Source organism: Anoplophora glabripennis, unplaced genomic scaffold (assembly GCF_000390285.2).
Source record: "Anoplophora glabripennis isolate ALB-LARVAE unplaced genomic scaffold, Agla_2.0 scaffold27, whole genome shotgun sequence".
Classification (NCBI taxonomy): Eukaryota; Metazoa; Arthropoda; class Insecta; order Coleoptera; family Cerambycidae; genus Anoplophora; species Anoplophora glabripennis.
The window spans coordinates 534,154-559,954 of NW_019416292.1; the positions used below are offsets into that span (position 1 = coordinate 534,154).

The 25,801-nt window shown below is 32.5% G+C and overlaps 1 protein-coding gene across 1 annotated transcript in view; it reads right to left on the bottom strand.

The window, feature by feature from the left end:
• Window positions 1–1,150: 1,150 nt before the first annotated feature.
• LOC108910438 (trace amine-associated receptor 1) overlaps window positions 1,151–25,801 on the bottom strand; it is a 112,609-nt gene continuing 87,958 nt past the window's right edge. Inside the window, exons 7-8 of the mRNA XM_023453936.1 lie at window positions 6,531–6,785; window positions 1,151–1,623 (exon numbers count right to left, since the gene is read on the bottom strand). Coding sequence (XP_023309704.1) covers window positions 1,363–1,623; window positions 6,531–6,785 — 516 coding nt within the window. The 3' untranslated portion in view covers window positions 1,151–1,362. The remainder of the gene's footprint in view (window positions 1,624–6,530; window positions 6,786–25,801) is intronic.

Genomic DNA, 25,801 nt, shown 5'->3' on the forward strand with positions numbered 1-25,801 from the left:
AAAGTTACAAATATGTTATACCATAAATACACCATTGTATACGTGTATGCTTTGGTGGGCAGCTTCTTTAAAATACGTAGTTAAAAGTATTTGTTGATATTTTTATAGGTAATTTTATTGAGCTATGGATATTCTGACTGACAGCTGTTTTTTATGGTAGATATTTAAATTCACCGTATAATAAACAAGTTCAAGGTATGTAAATAGTTATGTTTTATCAAGTTTATAATATTAAGACTTTATGATGCAAACACTCAACCTATTACATTGTCCAATTTCAAAATTTAATCCTTACATTTAGGCCAGTAACTAAACATTGCAGGCCTTTTCGTTCCAATACTCTAATAAGTAATAAAATTATTGTATCAGTGTCGGACGTGGCGAAGCCGATCCTGTATTCTCGTCCGATCGGAAAGGCAATGTCAAATGTTCATTTAATGAATGAATTGTGTAGATCTACGCGTGCGCCAGGCACAACAGAAATCGTCGAAAAAAACGGAACTTGCTAGATAGGAAATTACATTATGTGAAAACTCTTATTAGTTTATTCTCTTTGGTATAACTGAGAATATTCCTAACTACGAACATTTTGCGGAAGACCACCAATGTCACGCTTCGACATCAGTATTACGATAATTTTTCATTTTTAGTATTGGTCCACTAATGTTTCTTTTTTGTAATATTGAATGATTAAAAATTAAATACAGATTTGACACTTCGCACCCAATATAGTTTTACTTATGCAAATTTTTTGGTGAGTTAAATGTCGATCTCTTAGTCTTAAATTTTTGCTAGGTCGATCTCCTTAAGAAAAAGTATGGGCACCTCTGCGCTACGCCCTACGTCCAAATTTTCAGAACCAACTTGACCACGTTTTCATTTGAACGCTCGTTAGTAACGAATAACTTACTGGAAGTGAACTTTAAAATTCAATAAATCTCTTTACCAATCATTGAAAAGAAGTATGTATGCGTAGAAATCTTATTTTAATTCCGGATAATATTCAGCATACCTACGACAGTTAAAAAAATATTAATGGTAATTTATTTCCTTTCAGACATATGGCTTGGATTTCTCAGCGATGGAATGAGAAACGATCCCCTGTTATAAACACAACTTTATTATGATTTAATTTTTACAAGTTCGCCTACCTAACAAACCTATTACGACAGAGAAGTTTTTACATCGGTACAAAACATTCGAGGACGCTCACAGAGGACTATGTACACTCGTCAACGGTTACTATAACAAACAACGGACGCATCGACCACACACTCATTTGGACAGCGTGGCCGTCTCGCAAGAGCTTCCCATGCTCTCGCTGACCATGATGTCAAATGTCTGCGTGGTCTTGTCCAATTTTCATAAGTCCGGCACCGCTGTGTCGAAGACGCGCATCTCTTGGAGTCCGTTGCACCGGTCCATTCTGGGATGGGAGTAGGCCCTCTGGAGGGCGTGCAGGGAACTGGAGGATAGGGTCCGTTCCAGGATCTCGCCCCAGTACTTCTCGGAGAGGCCCTCCAGGTCACAGCCTTGGGTGTGGCCGACGACGGTGGAGCTGCTGTTACTGCAGCAGTGCTGCTGCTGGTGTTGCTTCTGTTCTTTCGATTTTCTGCAGAAGAACTGCAAGAAAAGACATAATATATCAGCCATTCGTTTCTTTCTATTTGTATCTTTAGTATCCAAAATAGCACTTTTCCTCCCATTAATAGCAACATTTTTAATAAAATGTGCTTCTTACTTTCATTTAAGCACTATACAGGGTGTTTCTAAGATAGGGTTCCAAACTTCTGCTGCGTTTATAACTCATTAAAATAAGCCAAAAAGTTCCTATTAACATGTGCCCTAAAACGCACCCTTAAGAAGTTATATGCCCTTAAAAGGGCTCAAACAAAACTGGTTTTGTTCTATTGTTGACAAAACGGTCTAAAATAAATAGAAAAAAATTTATGAGTCTTACATAACTTTTTACGTTAAATAACATGGGCTACTTCGTTTTTCGACATGCAAATCATATGCGTCCCATTTAGGTTGGTGTAGGGGGTTTTCGGCCCGTAATTTTTTTTATATCAATTTTTTACAATTTTCTCTACAGATTTATAAAATCTTAACAATTTTACGTAAAAAATATTATCTTTGTCCAAATCGATATTTCCAATGGTTTTCGAGTAAATTGAGTTTGAAAATTACTCTGCTCTTTAAGTTATTAGGCCAAAAATTACAAAAATCTGTTTACCATGGCAAATAAAAGACTGACGTTGCCATAACGCTTAACAATTTAAGTTATTGATAAACTGTCAATTGAGCTTTGCAGTGTTTAATTAGTAAAAGTGGTGAGTGGAAAATTTAAGTATACAACATTATTGCAACTTATAAAACGGAGTCATATTCAAACACGGAAATGCATACATTTCCGTGTTTGTATACCGTTTGTTTTTCGTGGAAATGTATATAGCATACCCGAATAGAAGACTTCCTTCTCGACAGGTATTTCAGAGGATCCATCAACGTTTAAGAGAAAATGGTTCGTTCCAACCAAGAGTAAATGATCGTGGCAGAGACAGATTTGTAAGAACACCGGTGATGGAAGAAAAGTATTGACAGCTGTGCAGGACAATCCAAAGGTTAGTGTAAGAAGTGTCGCACGTATGCATAACATAAGTTTTTCCGTGGTTTGGCGAATTCTTTGCGAACAACTACTTCATCCTTTTCATATCCAGCGTGTTCAAGCTTTAAATCCGAATGACTACGAACCACGTCGGCAGTTCTGCCAAAGGTTTTTGCGAAAATCGAGGCGGATTCCGAATTTTGCATTCAGTAAAGATGGTTATGTCAATTTTCATAACGCTCATGAATGGGCCGATGAAAACCCACACAGCATATTTCAGTCCAGACATCAGATTCGGTTTTCCGTCAACATTTGGGCAGGCATTTTAGGCGATCGGCTAATCGGACCGTTTGTGTTGCCTAATCGATTGAATGGTGAGGATTATTACAATTTTTTAGTTAACGACTTGCCAGGACTTTTGGAAGATGTCCCTTTAATTGAACGCCAAAGCATATGGTTTATGCAGGACGGGGCGCCACCTCATTACCTACATAATGTAAGACAACACTTAATGAGTTGTATGGAGAAAAATGGATAGGCCGAGGATGTCCTGTTCCCTGGCCTCCACGTTCCCCTGACCTTAACCCCCTGGACTATTTTTTGTGGGGTCAACTTAAGGCAAAGGTTTATAAAATTCCAATTGAGACCATTCAACAACTACGGGAGGAAATTGAAACCGCGTGTATGGAAATAAGGCAAACACCTAGAATTTTCCAAAGAGTTCGCAATTCATTGAAGCGTCGAGCTAGATTATGCATCGAAATGCAAGGTGGTCACTTCGAGCAGTTCTTGTAATTTAACTTATTATTACTAATTTTAATCCCATTATTTTTTATTTCACATTTAGCTATTGTCTGCAGTAGTAATTAGTTCTTTAATTAGTAAGTGTAACTCTAAATTTAAATACTCTTAGTTTATGTCCTAAATTATTTATTAAATGATCGGATCCTTCATAACTGCAATTTATTTAAATAATGCTACTGAATTTTCAAACTCAATTTATTCGAAAACCATTGGAAATATCGATTTGGACAAAGATAATATTTTTTACGTAAAATTGTTAAGATTTTATAAATCTGTAGAGAAAATTGTAAAAAAATTGAAATAAAAAAAATTACGGGCCGAAAACCCCCTTCACCAACCTAAATGGAATCGAAAAACGGAGTAGCCCATGTTATTTAACGTAAAAATATATGTGAGACCCATAATTTTTTGTCTATTTATTTTCGAAAGTTTTGTCAATAACAGAAAAAAAAAACAGTTTTGTTTGAGCCCTTTTAAGGGCATATAACTTCCTAAGGGTGCGTTTTAGGGCACATGTTAATAGGAACTTTTTGGCATTTAATGAGTTATAAACGCAGCAGAAGTTTGGAACCCTATCTTAGAAATATTATTTAGTATTTAGTTTATCAATCTGGGCATTTCCATATTAACAATTTTTTTTGTATATGAATCAAGAAAGATGAGATTTGATTGACAACAATGCATGGCATAGCCCAATCATTGTTTGATATCACAGCGGCAGTGAAAGTTAAGTCAAAAAAGTTAAAAAGAAATATTAGTTTTAGAGGTCAAAGTTAGCTTCCGTATAAATTTAATTTTTTATTAACATTAGTTATAATAAAAAAACGTTTTTATATTTTACATTTTTAAAGTATACATTGGGAGGTGTCTTAAACATTTTTATTTTATAACTTATGATTCTCTCAATTAAATGCTGTGCAAAAGATTTTTGTTGTGAGGCGTTTCCTCCGAGATTTATTTTATCGCTGGTGAAGAGATAATTTCCAGACACACGAAACTGAAAAATTCATTATCTGTGAACCGCTAACCCGGCAAGAGATATTTTAGAGCAATAAAGCTCTATTGTAAGTTAAAATCTAATAAATATCAGGAAAGGATAGCCCGGATAGCAGTTCGAAGAAAAATATAGTTTTCAGGGGATTTTTAAAGCAGGGCTAAAATGAGATATTCCAAATGGTTTTACTTTTGTCTGATATTTGCTGTAGGATATGTACAGTACCTTGACATTAGTATTTTCTAAATTAATAAATAATCAAATCATAATCAAACATGGCTAATATATATCTTTGATAATTTTAAAAAATTAAACCATTATACCTATAACAGGATAAATGTGACTTCAATGTAGTTCCAGCAAATTTAAATTGGCATGGCAATTCTTTAATACGTCAGATATTATCTATTCATTCATCATTAGCGAGTTCGTTATTATTCCAAGCTGATTCAATGGTGTGCAAGGTAAAGTTTGACCATTGTTCCTTTATTATTAACTGACCACAATAACAATAACTTCTGTGAAATTTCTTGATACATTTCGTATAAAACAAAAGGAGCAAAAAATTGTTTTTGTCTGTCTTTTATTCTTTGTAATTTTTTTAATTTACGTTTAAAGTTAAACATAGATATATCTTTCTGTATTATAAATGTTAATTTCAGTTCTCGAAACATATTATTTGCATAAAAGAAAATATTTATTTGCGGAACTCATGACAAACAATAAATTTATGGGCCTAAAAAATTCGTGGTATTTAACATTAATACTAAACTTTAAAAAGGTACGTTTAAAAGTAATTTACAACAACTCAGAACTACTTATTCTAAAGTACATTCATGGATTTAAGAGAAATATTACTCGCCTCGATCTGAGTTCAATCCATCATAAAATTTACTATATAAACAATTTACAATAAGTAATAAAACAAAGGAAGACATCTTAAGATGCTAAAGAGATTAAAAATAATGTTTTTTGAACTCTTATATGAATGTAGGTATTTTTATGCATTTTAATTCATTATTGTTGTAATTACTTTTAAATAAGTTTTTAACTTATTGTTAGTATCCAGTTAAATAGAAATAAATTCTTGCAATATAATTCTGTGTGAGCCAATTTAGAACACCTGCCTGTTTTTTACCGGGTAAGTAACAACTAATCGGTGGGTATTCTCTGCAACCTATGATTGTTCTTTATCTAATATTGACAATAGTTTCTTCCTGCGTAATTGTTATTCTATTAGCATTTCATTCTTGACTAACATTTAAATGTTTTACAGTGAATAAATTAAATGCAAATGCATTCTTTTGTTTCGTACAATTTAATAGAGTTGTAGAAGCTGACTAATTTCCATTTATTCACAAAATTTAGATTTTAAATAACTTTGGTTTATTTCTGTGGTTGCATATTAAAATTATATTTATTAAGCTTTATGGGTATTGAAAATTAAGATTCTACTTTTAGCTGCAAAGTTTATTGCAGCCTTTTAAAATGTATTATTATTTTTTACTTGAGATGCACAGTTATCCAAAATGGTGAAGTTTATTTAAACGTTTACAGTATAAGTCAAAAAAATATATATATATTGGAAAAACTGTTTCTAAAAATATCAAGAACTTGGACGAAGTATCAAAACTAAACAAGCATGCAAAATTTCAAAGTCGTAAATTATTATACGAACAAACAAACATACATGTGAAGTTAAATAAAAGCTTATAATATTAAAAGCTTTGAAATTATGGTATATTTATAATTTTATATTACAAAAATAATTCAATTAATTAATTGCAGTCATTATTTCCCGATCACCTTGTATAACGTCCTTATATGATTTACTCTTCCTGAACACACAAAAGCTGTTGGAAAATTTATGGCACACTGCAAGCAATGTAGTATGGAAGAATATACGTGACAAAATTGTTAAACACCTGTTAGTAAACATTTGTCTTAACATTACTCAGCAGCATACGAAATTTAAGCCGTTTCATTAAATCCTCCTATGTACGTTACTGACTCAACTTCACTTAGTAGCTTTTCAACTAAAGATTTATCTCAAAAACACTGTGGACAAGAATTATAACCATCCTATAACATATTTTTGGTAACAATTTTATTTAAAGTACATACTCTGCTAAACAAAAGCTCCCGACTGATCCTTCTGAAATGATTGTTCAGTAGCCAGTACAGGAAGGGGTTCCAAAAGCTGTTACTGAGTGCCAACCACGTGGCCAGGAAGTCTAAGGAGGCTGGCGCGCGGGATCCTGTGCATGCTGCCACCACTTCCTGGATAGTCCAGGGGGTGACGAGTACTATGAAGCCCAAGGACATAGCCGCCATCGTCCTGGAGGCCGTCGTGCTCAGTCTTCTCTCTTGAGTCACCAGCTGCAAAATAATAATAATAATAATAATAATAATAATAATAATAATAATAATAATAATAATAATAATAATAATAATAATAATAAAAATCGTGTTTATTCATTGCATTAACAAAACTGATAAAAAAATGATTACATACAAACATACAGAAATAAAACAAGTGGAATGAAAGATGAAAGGTGAAGATCTGTTACTTTTCAACTTTAATTCAAATGAACTTCGCTTGTTACGTATCTACTACATTTTAAATTTCACAGCTTTTTGGCTGAATTTAACAAGGAATCTAGTACGGCTCTATAATCAGCACATATTTGGCAACACTGTGAGACATTATGAATTTGGCGACCGGCAACTGATGTGGAAAAATGTGTTTTGAATAGTTGACTGAGAAATTGCATTTGAAATAAATATTAGCTGAAAAAAACTATAGCTTTGTCGGGGATCGAACCCAGAACCTTCAGATTACCAACACGCGTAAACGCTATGAGCTACGAATATGCCATGTGGTACGCTTTCATAAAACGGCTTATATAATTAATATTGTAAAATATCAAGTTGCCTCTTGAGGTATAAACAATTATGACGATTAATATATTGGCAAGTGAGTCAAATCACGTCAAATGTCACCATTTTCCACTTGATCATGGAATTTAAATTCATATATTTTAATCAAAAGTAGTCGGTAGATACTAATAATCATACACTAAAACCCATTTTCAAAATTTTCGTTTTAACAAAGTTTTTTTTGTTATAAACGTTTCTGGGACTTTAAATTTAAAAATTAATTGCATAAAAACCATTCCAAATTTCCCCTTTTCAGAAGATGATGAAACTATTATTAACAAAATTTTCAAGAAACAATAAAAAAAATAGTAATACCTACGTTACTGCAAAATTTAGATTTATTTATTCATTTCATTTATGCTATCATGTTTATTAATAAAAACAATAAATTTCTATATATTTGTTATAAATATAATGTTAAAAAGAGTTAAAGTTTAATAAAATTATGTTTAATTATAAAAACATTTTTTAAATGTCGCCTGACTGGAGTTTAAGCCAACTGAGCGAGGCAGCGCGCCATATAATATACCGAGATCGCCCGTTGCTCTGCGATATAAAAATTTATATTGTTTAAACTAACACTGGGCAGTCAAATTTGTTTGCTTAATATTGAACTTAACTATGATGGATATGACTGAAACTAAAAAAACTTTATTATCTGACTGAAAAATCATTCAAATTTTCATTTGATTATTTAAAAAATAATTAAAACTTTATTTTTTTTACCTTTTATTAACATACAAATATAACACAATAACTATTGAAAATTTCGTTAAAATAGGTATCTGAAATGGTTTTTGCAATTTAAAGTCCCGAAAATGTTTATTACAAAGAAATTGTTGATAAAATGAAAATTTTCGATTATAATAATTTTATTTTAAAAATATTTGTTCTTTTACAATTTTTTTCTGCGCAGTGTTTTAAATAAACATTTAAAAAGTACATGTGGAGAAAGTTGTGATTGTACTGCCAATGGCAGCTCTATATTTCATCACTATTACTTTAAATCGACGTTGACTATAAAACAAATATACCTATTAGTATCATTCAGTCAATGGAAATTTTATATTTCAGATAAATGCAAACTGGTTATCTACATTAATTTTATGTTACAACATGAACAGAATGGAAAATAAATAATAATAAACAAATTAATAAAAGAATACCATGTAATAATATAAAGGCTGGAAAAATTTGAAATTCTCCCTCTCTGTTTTGATTATTTTGATTGACATGTCTATGATTCACAGGTTCTATTAAATAGTGAAGGTCGGAAAAGTTTCATCTATTATTCGACCTTATTAAAGTGTTAAATATTTCCATTGTTTCATTAAAAGAATCATAATTTGAATTTTTATTAAAAAAAATACGCAAAAGACTAATTCTATTTCATTATTGACGAATTATTTTGCTGCTTACTACTGTTTTTCCGTAAATCTTGAGGCGTACTTTGCCCTAACGCTTGTAAACTTCCTGCGAATCCAATTTTCCGCGAAACACGTAATTACAGAACTGGTAATTGCCACCAGAGAAGTTCGCAACTAACCTAAAAAGCAGTGCAACCAATATATCGCTGCAGATTTATTGTCATCCACGTCGCTAGACGAGGCAGACAAACTCAATAAAATTATGGCATCCGCCGTTGTACCGGAAACAGTGGCAATCTCTTTCCTGAAAGTCCTCGAAAACTTAGAGTTATGGCTACATACAGGCGTCTTCTTACTTTAATTAAGTATCTAATTGGATCTAAGGCTCGGCGCGGGAGAGTACACCTCTCCGTATCTGAAATTAGATCAGATTTAACGTGGAAGTTTCAGTTGTTTAACCGATAATATCACGGGGAGGCTTTAGACTATAATATTTAGCCTCGGTTTTGTAACATATTGTTAATCTGCAGCTCACAAAGCCCAATTCGGGCCGGCTTAATCTAAAGATAATTGACCTATCTTTGCTCATTTTGTGACATATTGCCGTTCTGTTATTAAAATTTATACAATGCTTGTCAGGAATTCCATTTAAACTCCTAAAGTAAATCGCATATAGAAAAGTTGTAAAATATTTATTGATCATATGAACGAAAATACTATATAAAAACTCACTAAAATTATGTGACTGGAACTCAGCGGAACCGCTTTGTAACTAACTCGGGAACAGTCGCAGAATATATATTTTTTAAGTAGATAATTGATGATTGAGATTTTTTCTATTTTCAGGAAGTTGTATCAGGCCGTTGGTATCGAAGTTTCTTTGCAGGGTCATGAACTGGAAAAGAGTTCACCTCTCAAGGAGACGCTGAAAAATAGTTGTGAGTTTGCAAGATGCGTATAAAGCTGTTGATATTAATATCGTAAATAAACACTTATTCTAGACATACAAATAATTAGAGTTGATTTAATTTAAATACGTTTTCACGTAAAATCTAGATTGTTGACAGTATCGGTATTAATTTTGTTTTTCTTGCAGTTTGGGCATATTTATTCGCTGTCGTAAAATGAAAACTATCATCGAGGCATCGTGGCAGATTAATATTGGCTATATAAATCCCAGAAATGAAGGAAAGGTCGTTTCCGCCTTCGACCGTCGTCAAGAAATTACCCATCGATGCGCTTTCTGGCATTTTCTGAACTGTCAGTGTCGTATCTCGTCTTACATACTAAAGAGATGCGTCAAATTTGCAAAAGAAATTGCAATCTTTATGCGAAGTGAACACTGGCAGTTATTTTTAACTTTTGCGACAATTCTAAAGATTGTCTTTACTTTATTGTAAAGATATTAGGCAAATTCAAACAAATTAAAACTTTTTTTCTAAAAATGAAGTCGAAAAATGTCGTTTATACTTCGACACTGAAATCTGGGTATGCAAAAGTATCTATTTTTTTTTTCCTAACTATTGATATTGAAGAAGGCTACTACTAGTAAGCGGCTAGTAATAAATAATTACACCGGCTCACAAAGAAAAGCGGTCTGTACCTTTGACGCAATACATTTTACGTATTTTGACGTGGATCCGAATCTGAAGTTTTTGTTGTTGTTTTTTATGTATTTTAATACGCTGACATTGACGTGATTTATTTTATGAACACCAAAGCAAACAAAAACCTGCTTGTATGAAAATTCTCTTAAAAGTATAATGACCAAAAGCATTAATCGAAGAAAAGACAGACACCCACTAACACCTTCTCATGAATGGGTTCTTACACAATTTCACTTCCCACAAGGCCTTAACATGACTCCGATAATTTCTGAAGGGTTCTACCAAAGTGAAAAATCGTCGGCCGTCTTCAAACGTATCAGTTAAATCCGCGCCGATCCCTCAAAGGGATCCGTCAATGCTCCCACAAATTAATGATGCGTAAAGAACGCGTAAAAACGAGGAATATTTGGTTTAATGCTCTATAACCGGAAAGCAGAGAATAGATGGTTGGCGCGGATATGAATAATGGCGTGATAACGCCGCGAAGCGGACCAGGGCGCGCAATTTTAAGGCAGTAGTTCGTGCCGTCGTAAAACACTTGCATGCGAAATTCGAGGGGTCAGCAAGGGCCAGGACGGAGCTGTGTATGTACACTGTAAATCAAGTTAACCTGGAAATTCAAACGTAAAAGTTCTGGCAGGGTGAAACAAGCACCTCCAATGGCTGCGTTTGTGGTTAATTTGTCATAAATATTATTCAGTAGAGACGCATATTGTCAAATTAGCTCTAAAGTTTCGTGAGTGAAATACTACCTTGCCGAAATGTTCATGTTTCTGCTGTTTTGAGGTCTTAAAAATGTTCGTTGTACTTTGCAGATACAATGCATATCCCTTAACTCCCTATATAAATTTAAACAGCTGCCATTAAATTATTAGTCTTAAAATTTTCACAATAAATGTTTACTTATTTGAATGTATCCGTACGAATCAGATTGTCCAAATAGCGGTTTGTTAATTTCCAGTAAATGTTTGGCCAATTTATTTATTCAATATTCTCTAATGAAAACCCTAGTTTAAAAAAACAATAATTTTTAATGCTAAGCAAACTTTTATGTAACGTACATGTGTTGTCTGTTATTTTTATTTGTGTAAATGTAATTCTCTGTAGATTTCCCACCTATAACTGGTACTTATTCGGTTGTACTTAGGTTGGTATATGTCTCATCTTGCTTCATGTAACATGTCAAGCTGTGAGATTTGTCAAAACGTGTGCAAATCCCGTGTCACATTATTACGGAGTCAAGATGTTGCCGCTTATTAGATAACGTTGATTAAAAACTTGTCACTTAACTCTAATAGTCCTTTAAGGAGCAGACAGTGTGTCCTTACACCTAACACAATCATCCCTTGTGGACTAGTTAGGAACAATTTGCTATTCCAGCGTATATCGAGATTATACGCCATAAGTGCCTTATGTTCAAAATTGTTATAAAATAACCACAAAATTATTTCTATACGGAAATATTAGTTAGGTGCTTGTAATTTCTATTATTGAACCGATTTACATGGTATTTTTTCTTTATAGTTCGTTATAGATATTTATAACGCCCTAGAACATTATTTCTTATTCAACAGTGATCATTGCTAAATAACGAACTACCTAGTAGGATATTAAACTAATTTTTATCTTTTAAACGTTTAAAAATGTTGGAATTATTCATTTTTCGTGGCTGACAAGGTATCGAATTTTCGAAACCAAGAGAGATGCACTAACCAAAATTGAACTAGAGGTAGCTAATACAATGCGAAACATCGTCTTACTGTTAAAAATGTTGTCACCGCCGTTACTGGTTTGGGTACCTAGATGGAAGGTGTGTTTTAAGGGTTTTTTAATTTATTCTGGTTTAAACTGTTTATTCACTGAATAGATAGTATAATTTTATATAATAATGTTAACCAAACGTTTTTAAATACCTTCAAATACCTGATATCCCAGCTTATTTTATTTAAAACAAATATTTGATCCTAGCAACATCCTGTTAAGGAAACAACAGAATAACGTAATTACAAGAGCCAAAGACGTGGGTGGTTCACTTTTCTCTACAAGAATCAGAATAGGGTTAGGGCTTGTAACAATGCAACGAAAGCAATTAACGACATTTAATTAATCCATTAATAAAAACTATTTGTAATTTACTCTAAAACCCTAATATGGTTTCCTTAGAGCGTTAAATTATAGCGCCGTACTTATTGCGCAAGGAAATAACTGCCATGTAATTAAATTTTGAGGATAAATTTTCCTTTATGGGAATAAAGGCGAAGATTACACCCGTATAAAACGCAGTTGTATATTTTTTAGATATTCAACTTGAAACTATGAATAAAGATAAAAGAAATTTAAAATCATAAAATAGAGAAATAGTGGAATGATGGAAATTTCCTGTTTACGAATGTTTATATGTTTGTCTGTGTATACAGGATATCCCGTAAAGTATATACAGGGTGTTCCTAAATAAGTGTCGCAACGGAAAACTGTAAATTCCTCTTGAAAAGAGAAACATTATTTTCATCTTCCATTTTTCTCTCCAGACTTTCACTTTCAAGATACACAGTATCAAAACTTTTTTTCAGATTTTTGTCAATATCTTAGAAATCGTTTGAACTACAGGACTGAGCTTTGATACACACATTACCACTATTAATAGCTACTTGTTGCAAATGCTGTTAAATTTCGTTAAAATTTTAAATTATTACTACCCATCTTTTAAATTATGAAATATTTTCGAATGTTTTGTTCATAAAAAGTAATTTTTCTTGAAAACGGTTGACTAGAGCGATGAACCAAGATAACTCTTTTTGTGTAAAATTCATTGGCGCTTCAGAATTTGCTATCAAATGTTAATTTTTCCAGTGGCGTAAAAGTTAGGGGGGAAAAACCCTTACGATATCTTAAAATCTCCGTCACTGACACGTTCAATGAATTCGAGAATGGTGCGAAAAAGTAGCTATTAATAGTGGTAATGCGTGTACAAAAACTCAGTCCTGTAGTTCAAACGGTTCCTAAGATATTGGCAAAAAAAAATAAAAAAATATATAGTTTTGACACCGTGTATCTCGAAAACGAAAGCCCGGAGAGAAAAATGGAAGAGGAAAATAATGTTTCTTTTTTCAAGAGGAATTTACATATTTCCGTTGCGACACTTATTTAGGAACACCCTGTATAGTTATAGAAATGGATGTATTTAACTCTTTTTGAAAAAAAAATAAAACTGCATATTTTGAGATTTATAACTGCAAAACGGCTCGTTTAAAAATTGGATTTAGTTTTCTTATTAGACAAAGGCTCCTATATTAGCTAATATGGATATTTTTTATGAAGCATGTTCTATATCTAAAATTGTTAGTTTTTAAGATATAGCAACATTTCTGAAAAAAACTTAATTTTTATTATTTTATAAAATACCACAAATAAATATTAAATAATGAATGTAACTGAAAATGGAATGATAAAATATGAACTGACAAGTTCACACAATATGACAGTTTTTTTCAAAGCCATTTCGTGCGACCGAAAATAATAAAATTTAGGTTTTTCCAGAAATGCTGCTATATCTTAAAAACTAACAACTTCAGGTGTAGAACATACTTAATAAAAGTTGAAGTGGAGGATATGTGAATAAAATAGAACAATAAAATATAGGGTGTCCCATTTGAAAAATTTTAGAAAATCAAGTTTGAACTTTATTAAAATGATCGTATTATAAAAAATGTCCTGTATAAATATCGATATTAGCTAATATAGGAGTCTTTGCCTAACATTTGCCTATATATAACTCTGTCAAATATTTTTGATCCAAGTATTAGTAGTTTTTTTTATTATTAATTCGAAGAATTTTGTACATAACTTGGCAACCCCGCAATAAAATGTTAAACTGTTTATATTGCCGTATATAGAATTTTCTCAGAAATCCATATGTTTAAAAATATACAGGGTGTTCCATTTAAAAAATGTAATATTTGGCGTGTCCCGTTTTTACTCATTGCCCTGTGTGTTTCAAATTAATTTTCTCCTTTAGTTTTTTTGATTCTGTACAACTTTTATATAAACTTTTTTTCTGTATTACGAATAACAAGGGAGTTATTTTACTTTATCACACTAATGGCCCACCCTGTATATTTATGACTACTACAAGTCCTTCAAATATAGATATTAGGTGCAATACTGTTCTTATTCATGTGTCTATATTAAAAACCTGAAGAAAGTATGAATAAGAACCGGTACGTGTGTAGTTATATAAAAAATTTGTATGTATCTAATAAGAGGGTTTTTCAGCGAGATAAAGGAACGTATCGAACCCACTATGAAAGATGAAAAACCCCGTAAATTGAAAACGTCATCTAAATCAATCCCTACATCCAATATGCTGAAAAAATATTTTTTCAGATCCTCACGGCAGCTAGCGTGTCGATGAATATTTTTGTGGGGAATTTGTTGCCGATATTTATTTTTTGGCGAGCCTAAATCCTTCTCTGAAGGTTATGTACCTGATGTCCTGAAATCTGGTAGGTATTAATCAAATCAAAACATCTGCAGCTTGAGATAAAAAAGTTTCACCCATCTTCCGAATTTTTCCTCTTAATGAAAACACTTATTTTATATAATGAGCTACACCACAAATAAAAGTTTTAAAGTTATCGGATCGCATAAAAATATTAGCATTTAAATGAAATCCTCGGAAGTATCTTTTAATATCGGTAAATTTAAAAGTCAAATAAACTATTTCAGTTAAATCAGCCGGGGTGTTCGTTTGGCTAAAAGCAATTTCATAGAGCGCTCTCTGCTAATAAAGTATTTCTGAGAAGATCGTCTAAAACTTTTCAGAATTAACAATTCCCCAGTGCCGCCAAAACTTGACGCTACTTCTTCAGCTGTTCTGAAAACTACTGAATTGATATTTAGTTTGGAATATTCTCGTCAGAATTAAGCATTAAGAATGGGTAATCAAAAGTTAAGTAAAATGAGATTTCCTTACATTTACAATAGAATATTTTCTTAAACACAGCGCTGAAAACGTCTGGCACGATATTTGAAATTATTTGGGAATTTAAATTATGAAATGTACCACAATGAAAACGCTAGTTTATTTAATATTTTCGATAAATATATGAAAAAGATGAATCACCATCGTCATCATGACAGTGATAGTGATCAATCATAGCTTAATAAGGAAAGAAGGATTTTACCTCCTCTCAATTTATTCAAAATTATTTTTGATTGTATGCAAAATGCTATTTTGCATCTTCACGATAATGAAGATATTAGTAAAAGTTAATCTTTAACTTCTACTTAATATTTAACGTTGGATACAATTCAAATTAAATTAGTCGATATTTTCTTAATGTTTACACATTTTTTTTTACTCAAAATATTCATCATTTTATAAGTTTACCTCTCATAAAAAATATGTCTACGTTTTTCTTATTCAGATCTCTCATAAACATATAATGAACTCGAAGCAACATACTAAATAATTTACTCAGTAAATTCCTGTAACGTTTTCCCTTTTTAGGAAATATTAAAACAGAAAAGTTTTTAGTCCGTTAAAGAAACACCTTGAATAATTCACCGCTAAATATGAACCGAGTCTTCCACAAACAAAGGAACGTTCCAACGAAAAAATATGGTCCATATAAATCCTTCAGAGATTAAATAAATCGACTGGCGAAAATTGATTTATAAAACCAGATGATTCGTACCGCGTAGTGTTTTCGGCATACAAACGATATTTTTTACGAAGCACCGTTCTACCCCTGCTTTAAAATTGTCTCAGACGTAATGATAAAGCCTCTATAAATCTCTGGAATTTAAGTAGATTGAATTAGTTTAATTTATATTCCCCTTGACACAAAGGCAGACAGGATAAGTACTTGTATTGGTTAAATAATAAATATCGCACCTAATCCTCTGTATCCTCTTCATACAAGCATTTTTATGTGAATAATTTTTATGCCACGTTTTAGGTGTGCATTTTATTCCCTAAATACAACAAATAATTCTTCAGTCATTCTCTTACGATCCTAAATGTCTGTAGGTAATAAAACAAGGCTGTTAACATACAGGCTAAAAGGAATGATGTATTGTAGTTCCAAGTTTCTTGAGTATTATTAATTTCCATTATGTTGCAACAATGTATAAAATGTTACATAGTTTATATTTAATTTAGATGCATTGCCGCGAAGCAGCAAAGTTGCTAGAACACGAATCTCGGTGATGAGGGTTGCAGAAGCCGAAAACGGATAATGTTACGTTAGGCAACCATCTTTATTCAGACAAAAAGGTGTATTTGATAATGACGGGTTATTTTAGACGCTGAAAATGATCCACAAAGCATAAAAATTACGTGCTTTCATTATTCCTTACTGTAAAAAAATGTATCGATGAAAAAAACCTCACCAAAATTATTAAAATAAGGTTATACTCACTATATCTAATGGAATATTTCGGAATGCAAAATAAAATTGGACCAGAATCTAATTTGCCATTTAATGGATTTTAACCACGTTTGGAAGGTATAAATTACATTTCCATTGCACACAGCTTTATCCATATCCCATTAGCAACAATGTGCTTTCCACAAAATGTTTCATAAGAGCGATTTTTGATTTTGGTACATATTAGATATTTTTCGCAGTAAGTAGTATATAATTTCACATCCTTTTTCACATAAGATAGAAGAGCATGAGACTGAAGATATATGGTTGTTATTATTATTGCAACTTGAATATGACGGCTTCATAAAATTTAAAGAGAATGTTAGGAGTGAAACAATAGAAAGTAAAACTATGACATTAAAGAGAAGCTCTTATGGTTTAGTTTGGAGAACGTTGAACGTTTTATTTGTGGCATTAGTTCTAAACTAAGTATAATATATGTATCTTCTTATTTGTTCTATTTTCGCCCACAAAATCAAATTCTTAAACAGAGCACCATTTGTCTTTTTGGAATGTGTCACACTCTGTCGAGTATTACCTTTTAGAACAATAATTTATAGAAAATAGGCAAATATAGGTGTTGGCTTGTGAAAGCCCTGACGGCTGTTCCCTCAGGTGCCTTCCTAGTAATGTGGACAGTAATGTTTTTTTTGCCGCCTTGAGGCATAGAAAGATAGTATATAGGTATATAGTAACTCTTTATTGCGAATCTTGACAATAATCGGCATCGACTCAGCGCTCTCGTCAATGTCTTGAGAGAGACTGATTCGGCTCGTGCTGTTACAGCGTTATAAATTTTTTACATAAGAGGGCGCTCGGCTAGCTATTTAATTTAAATTTTGCGCCAACAATACGTATGTATAAAAAGATTAGTTTTTAAATTAGAAATTATATCACCAAAACTCAAACCGGTATCAGAAGAGAAGTCTGTTGAGAAATATTAGTTCTACCTTTGCAAATATACTCCAGTCGAATTAGAGAGTGAAGTATGTAGAATGATAATATCAAAAAAGTAACTCGAAGGAAGTGACGCTAGGTTGGCAAATAAGTGGCAAATTTAAGTGTTTCTTCACTTTTTTTAATGCCTATGAAAATCTACATGACTTATCGGGAAATTAATCATTTTATGTTGAAATTATACATTTTGTGTTAAAATATCTACAATTTAAGGTTTCTTAAGTCATATTTCACCAATTTGTAGGACGTTCAAATCAACGTTATAACAAATTGTCTCAAGGTCAGTCAAAATCCGCTCGGGAATTTGCTGTTTTTGCATTAAATAGAGCTTATTTGTACTGAAATTAAAAAAAAAGATTACCTACGCTCCTTTGTTCCCAAGATAACTTTTTTATGACGTTAGTTATTAATTAACTATATAACGTATCGGACTGGGATTTTAGAGATAATTAAAGAAAGGGTTAAACATTTATCACAGTCTCCTGAGACCAAAGAAAAAGCATTAGGATCAACTCACCTAAACAAAAGAGAACTGTTACTAAGATATATAACTCTCTAAATTGATACCAGAAAAAGCGGATAACCTCTGTAAGACACCCCGTATATGACATTGATCCTTATTCAGTTACATATTTCGTTATTAACAATTGAAACTGACGCATGCGACCCAACCACATTAACAGATTTCGGGGTAAAACTGTGGCAATAATAGGAACAACCAAAGTGTTAATAGCCGTAATACGAATTACATTGACGTCATCAGCGCTAACGCCGACATTTAGCTGGCGTAAAGTTTCGTTATTATCTATGTTGCACACGTACCGACACGATATTTGGTAAAACTGAACCGACAAAACGATGCACGTATCGATGCGGAAATAGACATTGTTTCTTGTCCAAAAGCACGTAGCAACGTAATTCGCGTGTATATTATAAATAATTATAAATTATTCCTGTTTCAATGAATCATTTTTGTGGACTGTGACTGTGTGAAACGCTTTATAAATAAGGTTCCCTCTAATTTTACAGTTATCAGTAAATACACTAATACAGAAATAAACGACAAATACAGCGACATGTAACATGTACATGTGTTTATACATCAAGGGTTTAGATTTTGCCATCCATGCAATTTGACGCGACAATCAGTAGACTGTAATTTGCTCTGGAAGCATCCCCTGTGTACTGATTCAGATTCAGATTAAAAAACGAACCAACTAAATCTCTGTCACACAAGGAATAATCCCAATTTAAGCGTCGGCTTTAATATGTCATTCTGGCGCTCAAAAAATAAGCCGATAAAAAATTACGTACTAATTTGCGTATTCAAAACAAAGCCGACGTTTTGAATTCGCTTTTAATACACGGGTATAAAAGCAGATATTTTTTATTCTTCGTTAGATTGTGTCGATTAGATTATATATTTTTTTTCTTCAAGCGTATAATAATACTTATATTATATATAAATTTAGAAGCAGCCTATTGTTTAACTAGTACAAATATTTTTCATTTTTTAACTAGTAAAAAAATGTAACAATGTGTAGGTAAGTATCCTAGTAACGAATTAAAGATTCAAGAAGTTTTGACGTTTCATCAAGTGTCAGTTGAAATTTGATGTCGCGTCGGGTCGTTTTTAAAATGTCTGAAGAAATGCAGTGCACACCACCAGAATTACTGGAAATTGCAAATACATCAGTGGCAACACTTATACCAACAAAGTCGAGAAAAATTTATGAAAATGCTTATGATAAATTCATAAATTGGGCAAAAGAAAATAATGCACATATTTATTCAGAAAATGTGATGATAGCATATTTTACAAGATTATCCAGAACACTGAAAAGTTCAACTTTATGGGCGCAATATTCAATGGTAAAATCTAAATTAAACATAGAACACAATGTAAATATTGAGAAATATTCAAAATTAATTACATTTTTGAAACGACAAGGTGAAAATTATAAACCAAAAAAGTCGAAAGTTTTGTCTAAAAAAGAATTTGACGAATTCCTGAATAAAGCACCTGATGATAAATATTTAGCAACCAAGGTATGTACTTTTTAAATTATAGGTAGATATATATTTAACCTTTTTATATTTGTAATACAAAATTTTGTTATAATTTGTAAACTTCAAGTTATTTTATAGTATCCATTACGAGAATAATAAACAATTTTCGGAAATAAAGATAGCTCATTGGAAGAATGTTGTAAAAACTCATAAATATAGATGTCTTAAAATTACGTCATGTTTTAGAATTTCCTTGCATTTTCCAACTTTTTTTATTGTTACAAAATTAATAATTCTATATTTTTTAGGTTGCACTAATATTTGGAGTCACAGGAGCTTGTAGATGCGATGAACTCATTCAAGTAAAAGTTAATGATGTAAAAGATTTGGGAAATATAATATTAGTAAATATTCCCAATACAAAAACTAAAAAACATCGTTCATTTACCATAATTGGAGAGTTTTATTTAAATTTATACAGAAAATATGCTACTCTTCGGCCAAAAGACATAACTTTTGATAGATTTTTTATTAAATATCAAAATGGCCATTGTCATCGTGTTGTAATGGGCATACATAAAATTTCAAAAGTGCCAAAAGATGTTGCATCATTTTTAAGGTTGCCAAATCCACATGAATATACGGGGCATTGCCTTAGAAGAACCTCGGCAACTATCTTAGTTGATAATGGTGGAGACATTACAACCCTAAAGCGACATGGTGGATGGAAATCTACCAGCGTCGCTGAAGGATACATTGAAGATTCTGTAAACAATAAGAAACAGATAGCGATGAAAATATTAAACCCATTAGAGTATAATGAACCAAGTACATCAAGCGAAACTGTAAATATTGATCCTGAAAATAATTTAATCGAAGACTTTTCTGTTAATAATGGTACAATTGTTAACACTGAAACTGAGAACCTTATTACAAGTAACGTATTCAACGACAGAACTGTAAACTTTGAAAAAAAGACAGCCAGCAGCGCTTTAAATATCAACAACTGTACCATACAAAATTGCACATTTAATATTCATGTTAATAAATAAAGTTTGATGATAGACATGTAGGTAATTTAGATGTTTATTCGTTTAATTCAAATTAAAGAAAAATAATTGTTACATTTGTTTTTTTATTCATGAATAAAGTGGTTAAAACTGTCATGTTTAATTAATCAATAAAATGTATAAAATGTATAAAATAAATAGTATTACCTACCTACTGATTTTATTTTGTGCTGAGATTGAACATCGCGTTATCCGCTATAAATTTTCAAAATTAGTAATTTTTTATATTCACGCTTGAAGAAAAAATAGTATATGTCACTCGGAGTGGAAGGCTCATTATGTGTTTTGCCCAATTTGCTCAGCCTCGGCTAACGCCTCGGCGAGCAAACTTTTGGGCTCAACACATAATGATCGCCTTCTACTCCTAGTAACATAATATACTATTAATTTTCTGGTACGTTTTGTCGTCAGTTTCAATTGTTTTCATGTCTAAACTGAACCCTTTCAAAGTATTACATAATTTTATTTGTGTATTTGTGGATGTGGATTTAAATCCATCAACGATCCTGAGAGTTTATATAGACACTTTGACCTGAAGGGTATCTTTTACTATCCTAGGACGTTACGTTATTAGGTCACTGCTTTGGCTTTAGGCTGCTATAAACAGCGTCAGATGCTCTCTCCGATGCAGCAATAAAACTATTTTAGTGATGTCAAAATCGTACATAAAAGTGTGTAGGAAGTAGGAGAAATGTTGTATAAGAGAAATGCTACCCGAATGTTTCTAATATAATCAACTATAATTTTTTATATTTTGTGATTGGTCTAAATTTAGTCGCAGTAAGAGAGAGAGAGAGAGAGAGATAAGGATCACCCTGTTGGCTTGACGTGTCGTACCGATGTAAATGTGATTATACGCATCAGACATCAGATCGCTCTCCCTTGTTCTAAGTCTGGAAACTTTTTGAATTTGTAATACTTAGTGAAGAATAAAACGTTCGTATGCAAAGCACGTCTTTTTTCCTTTTGTGTTGCTACATTATGACAAAGAAATATATTAAAGAAATTAATTTCTTGCTTATTTCGAACTAAACTGACATTTTTTAATAATTCGAGATTAATAATAATAATTTGTAATTTTTATTTAAGCATAACACGCTGTATGTTTGTATCAACGACATTTCCAGACCTCAAATACTCAATACAAATTAGGGCCCAGATTTTATAGGCTTTACGTTTCCAGTAGATAAAACAAAACGGTCCATATTCATTCCTTGACCGGAGAACTACGATTGGTCTATTTGCCACGGCATGGCAGGGTAAACAGAAATCCTCACCAACAAGGACGACAGTTTCGCTACGAGGAAAAATAATTACTGGGCGACCTGCGGGTCCGAGGAGTTTTTAATTTATTGCGAATAACTTTAGGGGATTATTAAAAATGCGAGGAACAAGTAAAAATGTTGTTAGTATTCATTACAGGGTAATCTGTATTTGAATTTTCTTCAAGGAGCGAGAGGAGGTTCTAAAAGTATTTTATTCAATTACGACCAACTTACGACTCTCCAACGACCTTTGGAAATGGCATCGTAAAAGACAGAAAAGTATTTGCAGTAACTAAGTTACTTTTTAGATTTAAATGAGACTTAGCGTCACTTTTTTCGAGTGACTTTTTTGATATTATCATTCTTCCTCGTTATAGAGTGTAATAAAATCTACTGTTATTTTTTTAACTGATTTTATGATTTAATTCGACTGGAGAATATCCATTATGGCATTTGAGCTGACAATTGAATTTGCTTAGAGTAGGTACTAAACACATTGCCTGTTTGATATATCTTCAGCACGTTTGTAATGAATGATAGGATCTGCTATACTTTACTCACTTGAATTTTTTTCGCTATAGTTTTAAATCAGAGTGATTAGAACTAAACATTGTAACATTGTCTTTTCCACAATAATAACTTTTAAATATCCAGTTTTCACCAAATTCCAGCACACATCTAATTTATTTTAAAACTTTTTTTTCTATAAATTTACATACATTTATGAACTAGCAACATAGACATATTTTACCTATTACTGAAACATTTCAGTTCCACCCAAAACACTTCAATATTCCTCACAGTCGACAATTCGCATCTCGACGTCTTTAGGGTCCATCAGGGGTGGCTGTAACGCCTTGACGGATGGACCTCTTCTTCGAGGATTAGAAGGCGAATCGCGTAGTCTCGATAAGCTTAACCACAACTCGTAACTCGCCAACTATTTACCAGACGCGAACCAACGGCGAATAGGTGTTTTGTACCCCCGAATTAAATTTCTCTTAAAATTCTTCGAGACGCACGAAACTTTCGTCGCTTCTGGCGAGGACTTTCGGAGAGAGATAAAATGCTACTTAAAACACTTATACAATAAATGGCCATTAAACACCGCATGCCATATTAAATTTAATTATTTCCAATCGAAGTATGTTTTAAGTTTTTAATTTTCACCTATAAAACCGGAGTTTCACTAAAACTTGAAAAATTTCCGCACTTGTATCAGTGTAAAACAGGAAGTTTGTACATCTTTCAGTTTTTCATATACTTCTCTCATAACTTTAATGTTTAACGTTCCAGATTTTTCCACACCATTTCCATTTGACTCATAGTGCTTATCATCAATTAATTCAAATATTACTTTTTGAACGCCAAAATTAGAATCAAAACATTGCAATCAATAATAGATGCATAATTTTCTAGACATACACCATGTATCTAACAGGAAAAGCTGAGCCCGTAGAATTCCCTCCTGCTCCTCGAAATCCATAATTCAGAAAAATTTCCTTTCTCCAATTTCCTCACCCAAATGCGTGTGTGCTAATGTATCTCCCTTTAAAAGAAAAAACTAAAACAATATATCAAAGTGATTTTGTCGTTAAATAATGAACGACTTCCACACACGTAAATTTCCCGTCGGAATAACTACCTGGTCCCCTACTGAAACATTCAGCAAAATCACACGTTACCCGCATAGTATCCATCTTTAATGCGCCGAAAGCCCTTAATAGTCCTCGCAGCAGCCCAACAGACACGATGCTAGTGACTAATTGAGCATTTGCCCGCATACACTAGTAGAGAATATCTAGTGACTGGAATTAGTCGGCCGTTAACGTTTTTCTTCGGCGTTAAATGATGCATTAAACCCCTGCAAGTTGTGATTTTCGACGGAGCCGCCGAAGTACCGAATAAAAAGAAACAGTTAATGGAGAGAGGATGCTGAAAAAGTAAAGTGGAGTCTAGGCCAGGGGCATAGTAGGTTATTTCGGGCAGTTCATCTAATTAACGAAGTATAAGGGAAAGTTGAGGTTAATGATGTGACTTTCTTATAACGCGAGGATCAGATCGATAAGCTGAAGTTTGTTTGAAACCAATACAGTATTAATCATCTGCTTAAGGCCTATTTATTATCTATTTTTATGTGTAGATAAGAAGTTGAGAACTATCACAGTTGAGGAATAAGTAAAGTAAGAGCAAATCTTGTGCGAAAAGACAATTCGTTTAAAACAAAAGGAAAATTTACTTACTGTGAAACTTATTGATAGGCATTTGTACAAGGTGTCCCACTAAGATTGGCAAGGTACGATGTTAAAGAAAGTATAGGCCCTACAGCTTCGGGAAAAATTTTTTGATAATAAATGGACCAAGAGAAATCGCTGGAAAAACTTATCAAGTTCGTAGCTCGGCCGCTAGGGGGCGCAACCTACATACCAAAACAGAGTTGAGTTTTTCTCAGAAATGTTTCTTATTCAGGTATATTAAATAGTATTTATCAAATTTTTATTCTGAATTCGTTTATGTAAAGAAAACTATAGCATTGCATTTAAAGTTTTTGAGTAACAGCCATAAAACGGCAATCTTTTGAAATAATGCCATTTATAGGTTTCCATCTTGAGGTAAATCACATTACACATTCGCCTCGAGATAAAGCACAAAAAGACCTTTCTAACGAGGTATAACACTATGGGCTTTTAATGAGCCAATCTGTGCAAAACCATACTTATCAACTTCGACGTCACCTGTTACATGCGTGTTGTACAATAATAAAAACGTAATATTGACAGTTGGTAGAAGGAAGCGCAAAAACAAACGCTTAGGTGGGGAATTCTGGAAGGAAGCCCAAATAGTTGAAGTGAGAAACGTGTGGAGATGGGAGTAAGACGATCGGCGGGCAGTGTGGCAAAATAGTGAAAAATCAAAGTGTTTAACCCTTATTAATTAGCAGGTAATATTCTCTAAGTACTTTGTTGTTAATTGTTTTATGTAATCTTATGAGTGTGATGGTTGCAGATGTTTAATGATAATAATTCTTTGTATGTTTAGCCACCATTGCTTTATGCTCCAGGGCATATATTTTTCTAAGGTAAAATTGTTACAATTATTATTATTAATTGCTCATTATTTATTACATGTTAAAATATGTATATATTGTCGTGACTGCCCAGATATTGCAATAACAACTCCATTGTTTCACATTTAACTTGTTTTATCATGATTACGTTGTTCGAAAAACAAATAATAAAGTATTTCTTGTGCTCATTTTATGTCATACGTCATATGTCATATGTCGTATATAGGAGCCTTGTTGAATTTACTAATATTTTCGCCCGTGAGGAATGAATCTGTAAAAAGAATAATTAAATACAAAAAAAAGAATTGCTAAAACAGATCTTCCGAAATCTCAGCTCATAGCTGGTTTGCCTCCCGTATGGGATTCCAGTACCTCCCGGCCCCGCCGGCTAACTAGCCCCAAATCTCTTCAGTTTTACTTGGAAGTGTGTATGTCTAATTCGAGTGAGGTGACATTTAATGAGAAATTAAATAAGTCGGGTGTTAATTATCATTAGCAAAGGATCTTAATTTATGCCTTTGGTTAGCGGTTGTTTTGTATTTATATTTGGGTAGTTAGAGCAACGATCGTGGGTTTCTCTGCCATGCTCTTTCCCCACAGGAGCTCTAGATGAGCCTGGCACTCTCATTCTATGTTAAATGGTTGTTAATGTGTTTGCTGTTCTTTCTATTTGTTACATGT